The sequence below is a fragment of the Telmatherina bonti genome (genome assembly GCF_933228915.1).
Source record: "Telmatherina bonti genome assembly, chromosome: 17".
Taxonomy (NCBI): Eukaryota; Metazoa; Chordata; class Actinopteri; order Atheriniformes; family Telmatherinidae; genus Telmatherina; species Telmatherina bonti.
The window spans coordinates 24,016,790-24,024,883 of record NC_136615.1 but is presented as its reverse complement, the minus strand read 5'-3'; the positions used below and the strand labels follow the sequence as shown (position 1 = coordinate 24,024,883).

General features: G+C 40.6%; 1 protein-coding gene across 1 annotated transcript; it reads left to right on the top strand.

Annotated features, from left to right (window-relative positions):
* Positions 1-756: 756 nt before the first annotated feature.
* dusp4 (dual specificity phosphatase 4) lies at positions 757-7,060 on the top strand (the record flags this gene model as incomplete). The annotated part of the gene is made up of 4 exons (XM_079256197.1): positions 757-1,126; positions 2,389-2,516; positions 4,046-4,265; positions 6,672-7,060. 4 exons carry the CDS (start codon positions 757-759, stop codon positions 7,058-7,060), a joined length of 1,107 nt encoding a protein of 368 aa, XP_079112323.1.
* Positions 7,061-8,094: the final 1,034 nt, after the last annotated feature.

The following is an 8,094-nucleotide window of genomic DNA, read 5'->3' as shown; positions in this document are numbered from 1 at the left end:
AACATACACACCTGAATTTTTCACACATATGAGTCACTCTCATTGAATTCAGGATTAAAATTGATTATAATATTAAATACTGAAGACTAGGACTAAGTAAAGACCAAGGATAAAAAAAAAAAATATGGGAGAAAAAGTTTTATTTGTAGTGTTTTGTGGTGAATACCTTAACAAATAAAATCTGAGAGGCTCTGTTATGTGTAAAATCTGGGGCTGGAAACAGTTATAATTTATTCATCCATTGCAATTCTACCCTTAGAAATCCATAATTAAAAAGTGGTGATGAGCCTGTTTCTTATGGAGTTTATTCGCCATCCTCATCGCCTTTACTTTCATTGATGTCTTTCTTTCTTTTTTTTTTTATGAATGAACGGCGAAGGAGGAAAGGGCATGCTGAAGCTAGACGCCTCGCCATTGGCTGCTGTTGGTTGACGTCACCTCCGCCGTGACGCCATGCATCCATTCATAAAAAAAAAAAAAAGAAAACAGCAAAGAGTCCGAGGGAGAAACACACACAGGCAGAAGGAGAAAGAAAGGGAGGTGACCGGATTGATCGTAAGAAGAAGTAGAGCTTTTACAATGCGCGTTTAGAGGAGAGGCGCGGAGGTTAATCCACCGCAGCATCCGCGTGCCTTCTCCATATTTGTTAAAAAAGCCTGTGGGGTCTGAAAAAAACAAACAAAACAAGAGTCCGAATTAGGATATTGACGACAGAAAAACACATACTCATACACGCTCAACCTGAAGTGAGGAGCGATGGAAGATCTGTGCGAGATGGACTGCACGGTGCTGAAGCGGCTCCTGAAGGACGACGGCGCCAAGTGCCTGCTGCTGGACTGCCGCTCCTTTCTCGCCTACAGCGCGGGGCACATCCGGGGCGCTGTCAACGCCCGCTGCAACACCATCGTCCGACGAAGGGCGAAGGGCTCCGCGCTGAGCCTGGACCAGCTCCTGGCCGGGGATGAAGAGGTCCGTAGCCGCCTCCGTTCTGGGATGTACTCCGCTGTGGTTCTGTACGACGAGAGAACACCGGACTCCGACACGGTGAAAGACGACAGCACCCTGACTCTGGTGCTCAACTCACTGTTTAGGGACTCAAGGGAGACCCACGTATACCTGCTAAAAGGTAAAAACAAAAGCAAACAAAAATGACAACATTTAAGCTATTTCAATGTGCTAGTTAAGTTGACTAGTTACAGGTGTGAAAGAACCAGCTGTTCCAGCGCGCTAGTAATATTTAATAATTTAGTCAGTTAAATCAGGTATTATCATGTGATAAGACTTAATAACAATTTAGAGGCTGCCTATGAATTGATACATACAGATAAGGATAAAGAAAATACATACATATATTTTGGTTGAGTTAGTAATACTACTAAGGTTATAAAAATTGTAGTGTCAGTACTAGACAGCTATTTCCATATTTTAAAAATGACATCAAACATGCAGCTTTTCTGTATGAATTCATTTCAGAGATAAGAGTGGTGAAAATATTGTAAAACATCAGATAAATGTACACTCACTTGAAAAATATGTCATTTAAAAAAATAATTAAGAAAATGTATTTAGACTTAAAATTCTACATTTGTATGAGCAGCTTTAATTTGGATTATTTATATCCCAGAATGCTAACACAAGTTTCCTGCACCCATAAAAACAAACACAATAAATCTGAATGTGAAATTTTCTACCGACTGCGTTATTCATTTATATGTGCTAGTGTGTCTGATTTTTTTTTTTTTTTCCAATACACACTTTCACACATAGAGCAGTAGCTGGGAGCTGAATGAATGAGGTAATGGTGATGCGTAGAAGCCACATCAAAGTGGAAGGACATCCAGCACACCCATGATCATTTCACAAAGAGTCCACTGTGGGTAAATTACTGATAGGAAGGACGAAAATAAAGAACAGAAATCAGTGCTCAGTTTATCTGCCCTATATTTAGACTGCAGGGAATCTGAAAACCGAAGCTGCTGCAAGCTATGTCGCAATCCCTCCCTTTTTTAATTTATTTTTTTTGTGCATTCTAATGATGAGGGCGTCTTGAAACGCAAGGTTATGTGCAGCTTGTAAAGATGATCCATCGTAGTTAATGCGGTTTAATATTTCAGGTGCGGACAGCAGTGGTTAGTCTGTAGATTCATTAAAAAATAAGGGATGATAAACAGGCAGACACATGTCACAGCAGGTCAAGGGATGGAAATACCGCCGCAGATTTGTGCTTTTGATGCCTTTTTTTTTTTTTTAATATGTATAATTTGTGGAAATGTGGTGCGTTTAAGGCAGCCAGAAGCTTCTGTTTCTGCAGTGTTTTTCCTGCAACCTCTGATAAATTTTTAATCATGACATGTCTGATTTTTATTATTATTTTTTGATCATTTCCAGGGGGATATGACAAGTTTTTCACAGAGTATCCAGAGTTTTGTTTAAAGACCAAATCCTTGCCTTCCCTCACCAGCCAGTCCAGTGTGGACTCTTCCTGCTCATCCTGTGGAACGCCGCACAATGATCAGGTAAAATGCAACCCAGTGCAGAATAGTGTAAACGTGTCATAAATGTCATAAATAATAACGAAGGCATATCATATCATATCATCTGTTCTAATAGCATTCATATTGTGTTTGACCTTCAACAAATGACTAAAACTTAAATTGGCTCAATATTATACTAAATCCCTGAGCAGTTACTCGAAGTTTGAAGTTGGATAAACAGCATACATGTGAACTGAATTAGTAATTTGTCTCATAACAGTCTGGCCTGGAAGTTACCATCGATTCAACTCAGCACTTACTTCCTATGACCTGGCTGGCCCAGTTGTGTTGGACAGTGATCTGTTGTTTGAGTCTGTAGACTTTATGCAACGCTCTCAGTCACATGTGGTTTGGGTTTAATTCCCCTGGAATGCATGAGGAGAGAGACAACCCAGCCTCTGTGTTTGTTTTCTCCGAGGAAAATGCTTGATTATCTCTGCCATACTGTCAGGTGTATTCTCACTTAAGGGTTGTTGCAACTTCCTGTGGCAGCATGAACGCGATTGGGGTCGCCTAGCCCCTCCTTTCACGCTACCTCTCTTAGCGGGTATTGATCATTTCCTGACTCCGTTTCAGTACTGAGTTCGTCAGCAGTGGTGACATAAACAGACAGAGCTTCTGTCAATAAGTCGTACTGCCGGTATAGACTGCTGCTGACCAGCTGACCTCTCAGATCCAGTAAAAGAGGTGCCAGTACTTCCACTTTTCATTAGATAATGCGGATCACAGTTACAGCTGAAATGGATCTTATCTTCTTTCTCTATTAAGAAAATAGCTTTTCTTATTTTATCCTACTTAGAAAAAATGTAATAAATGTGCAACTCTACATTTTTATGTTGCTGCAGATACTTCCATCCTCTCAGAAGGCATTAATATTTATAACCCCAGTCAGCTCTGTTGCTACATGCACATGGTGCAGTGGTGCTTTTGCTTACACAGAAGCAGCTGCAAACATGTGTTTCTGAAAAGCTGCTGACATTCTAAATAAATGCTGTGGAGCATCTTTTTCTTTGAGGAGCTGAGCGAAATTATGCTTTCTAAGCAGAGTAAGAGACAACTATGAAATGCCACATTAGAATCATGCAGGTTTTGCAACTGAACCGCCTGGTTTGAGGCCGTGCACATTATGTAGGCAGCTCCTCAAGTAAGCTGTTTGTGTCTGAATGTGGAACTAGCTCGGCTCGAGACAAACAGGCAGACTAAACAGTGAATCTGGTCTGAGCCGTCGTTTCTTACACAGATAATAAGCTGCTCCTGTCCAGTGAGAAGCATCTCTAATTTGATTAACAAAATATTCAGGGAAGGTCATAAAGTCGTCTGGTATCTGGGCTGTGCTGCTCACTCAAACAGGGATTTCTTTGTCTTAAGTACGCTGGCTTTTCCATTCACTCACACAACATGGCTGTCTAAGATGCTTTGGCCAGGAGATGCTTCTTTATGCAGTAAGATCATTAATAATAATTTAAAAAAAATGTGTATACATAATTTTTTCCCATATGTCTTGTGTCCAGGGCGGCCCGGTTGAGATCCTCCCATTCCTCTACCTCGGGAGCGCCCTTCACGCCTCAAAGAAGGAAGTCTTGGATGGCATAGGAATCTCTGCTTTACTCAACGTGTCAGCCGACTGTCCTAACCACTTTGAGGGCACTTACCAGTACAAGTGTATCCCAGTGGAGGACAACCACAAAGAAGACATCAGCTGCTGGTTCCTGGAGGCCATTGAGTTCATAGGTCAGTGTGTTATTTGTATATTTTTTTAAAATAAATGTTTATAAAATGTGTTTCAGTTCTGTACTTGCTCCACGTTAGTCAATTTGTCAAAAATTGGCATTCCCAAACAAACAAAATGACATAATACACATAATAAAACAGAACGCTTAAAATAATGAAACGGTCCAGTTAATGATTACTTTCTGTGATATAGTTTAGTTAAGTGTGTTTTTGCGCTGTGTATCGAGACCGTGTGGTTTTCTGTGCTCAGAGTGTTGTGTTTGCGAGCATGTGTTCTTTTGTGTGTAGGTGTAGGTGCTGGTATGCGTCATAGTTAGCTGCTGTGGGACCAGAGTCTGACTCATCCACCATTACTGAGCGAACAGACGCTGTTAGAGTTACCTGAAATCTCTCTGTGTGCGAAAGTGTATACATCACCTCTAAAAAAAAAAAAAAAAGAGGAAAAAACTGATATTGATGCAGGAAAAATGAGAAAAGGGAAGACGTTTGTAAACAGTCAAGCATTCTCTGCATTTTAAGCAACATTTGTAAATATTCCCAGTGTGTGTAATTCTCCTCGTGTGGCTCTAAAGTCTTGGAGTGAACTTCTAAACAGAATTGCAGAAACATATTTTTAGAGAAATTAGATTAATTTAATCCGTGTTAAAAAAAAAAAAAAAAAAAAAAAAAAAAAAAAAAAAAGAAGAAGTCTCTCCATTAATATTTTCACATTCTGTGCTTCTCATTTCCTGCAGGATAACACACGTGTTCTGTAACATTGTCTAACTAATCAAGCTCATTGGGGCTGTTGGGGAAATTGAGTTACTGTAAATGCTCTAATTAAACTCTTACCTAAATCCAGTTATTCTCTATAATAAAGCAGAAGCACATATTTATATATTAACGAGACAAAGCCATAAATAGGTTTGAAGAGGAAGTGTGAAAAAGTGGCTGATGACTCAAATTTGGCACTTATGTGTTTCGGTTACTGTAAATGCGATTTGCTGTTTTCTCACTTTGAGGTTAGTTATCGGTTTGACTGTGCAGAGAGGCACGAAAACGAAGAGGAGAGAAAATGAAAGCAGTCTGAGGTGAAGTTCATATCTGGTGTGTTAAAGATACTTGATAGGTGTAAACATACACACACAGAAAGACAATTTGCTAATGCTTACAGAGTTGATGGAGGAAAGTAATGGGAAGAAAGAATTTATTTAGAATTTTATGAAGATTTATTCGAAAATTTTATTGTGAATTAATCTCACAATTATTATATCATTTAGATCATTAGTCAGCCTATGAAATACCAGAAAATAGAGATATGCTTTCTAGTTTCTGAGAGCTCAGAGCTAAATTACATTTAATTCGATATCATGAGTGATTACGAAAACTAAAACAAAATAATTCTGTACATTTTTCCTTTGAGATATGGAGATTGCCATTTAGTGGGTGATTTATAAATACTGTAATCTGTAAATTATCTGGAAAAATTGTATAAGTAACATGTCTTTTATAATGTGTGCCCAATGTAAGTTAGAATATATGCATAAAGGAGTTTTAGATACAAAAATGATGTATAAACAGATATTCAAAGTATATGTCTTTACATGATAAAGACTAGTTTATTGAAGGTTGAAGAAGTCAAACTAACCTTAAACTGACACCAACCAAGAACTAGCAACCAGCTGGTATCGATGGAGGTGTCAGTGCTATTTTACTGAGTGCTAATATTTTAATTCAAGGATGAAAGCAGCACTGAAATTAGCCACTAAACGCAAGATTTAAATTCTTGTTTAGTGTTTATATTTTAAGATGTTCAGGTAAAGAAAATCTCTACTTAAGTTAAGATTATAGTCATCAACAAGCCAGCTAATAGCATGCTAACATGTTCACAATGACAGACAATGCTAACAGGTAGCATTTACTGTTCAGTCAAAACATGTATCTCAGAAAAATTCTCATTGCAATAAAACATCTCAACAGGGTAATACATTTTGAAAATACAGGAGAGAATTACATTTCAAGCCCACGTCATCCAGTAGTTGTTAAGACGTACTTTAAAACTAAATGAGCTGAACTAGAGGTGTCCCCAGTTTAGCTGCGAACAAGAACAATATGGGAGGTAATTTCCTGCTGAGAGCAATTATTCTACACAGACTTTTTTCATAGGGAGTAATGACTAATATTGAATCTCTGAATTGGCAGAGATATTTTTGTTTTCAGTTATTTGTCATATTCAGTTCAATTAAAATCAAAACATGTTCTGATAATGCTAGATGACGATGTCTCTCCTGAGGAAATATGACAGTACGAATCTGTACCAGTGCATCCAGCATTTGTTGATTATATTTTCAAACTGGATGTTTGTATCTGCTTTTTTTTTAAATTTATATGAGAAACATCTGACCTCTGACCCTTCTGTTTTCTCAGATTCAGTGCGAGACTCCAGTGGGCGAGTGCTGGTCCATTGTCAAGCCGGTATCTCCCGTTCTGCCACCATCTGCCTGGCCTACCTAATGAAGAGGAAGAGGGTGCGTTTGGAAGAAGCATTTGAGTTTGTGCGCCGGCGCCGCAGCATCATCTCCCCCAACTTCAGCTTCATGGGCCAGCTGTTGCAGTTTGAGTCACAAGTCCTCGCCACCTCATGCGCTGCTGAGGCTGCCGCCACAGCGAGCCCACTTCTTGGACCCAAGTCAACAACAACCACCACCTCAACTACAGCAACGCCCACCTCTCCGTTCATTTTCAGCTTCCCGGTCTCAGTGGTTAATCCTGCCTACTTGCATCACAGCCCCATTACAACGTCCCCTGGCTGCTGAGGGACAGCCAGACACATAGGTGAACACAGATTGGGCGACCATTGGCTGGACGAGCTGTCAGTCTCACAGACAGCTGCAGTATGTACATGCTTCCATGGTGAGGTGGTGAGAAGCAGAATGGCGTGTGGACTTTTTGAAGTTCACAACCCAGCCAACGCTCCTTCCAGTTTGAAAAGACATTTATTCCACTTGACCAAAAATGAACTGGCTTTCAAAACTTGTTTCTGTAACCAAGTTCAGCTGGAGTGTTGGACTGATGTCGACTCAAGATACACTTCCTTCCAACATGCACAGAGGCACACCGACAGAGAGGCCTACGCAGCAGCAAAACTCTATTTCTCTCTCCCACACACACGCACACATTCACGACTACCAACTGAATAAGCTCAGTATGAAGACGGCCTGTTGCTATGGAGACAAGGTCTTTAGGAGAGGAGATGGACACAGGAAGGAAGGAGGAATTTTAAGCACCCGCTCTTTCCTCTTCGGGTGACCCTCCTGTTGCCAGACAAAAGAGATGGATGGAAAAAGAGGGGAGGAGATGGTGACAGAAAGCAGGAGCCTCTTCAGTGACAGGTGCTCTGCCGGGGATCCGACCGGAGCTTCCTGTCCTTCATACGTCCTCTTCCTCTCTCCCCCACATCTTCCTCTCATCTCCTTTTCATCCCTTTATATCACCTTCCTCCTCATCCTCTCATCTCTGCCTCTCATCTTCAGCCTGCTTGCACCCCATCCCCTCCCCTCTTTCTCCTCCGCTCCTTACCTCCTCCAAATGAAGAGTCTAAATAAATAAAATAAAATGCCAAATAAAGGCCAGGGCCTTTGTAAATGGACTGGGAAACCCCTTTGCAAGCCCCTGACACACTTAAGGAAAGCCCATCTGTTACATCACATGAAAATGGTTCAGATGAAAGGGCTGAAGAACAGAGAATGAAGTGGTGAAAATGAGTTTTGCTCGGTGGCGTGCAGAGATCCACAAGTCTCCTCTTTGGTCAGATGGTAGAACTGAGAGCACAGTAGCCCTTGAAGTCAGC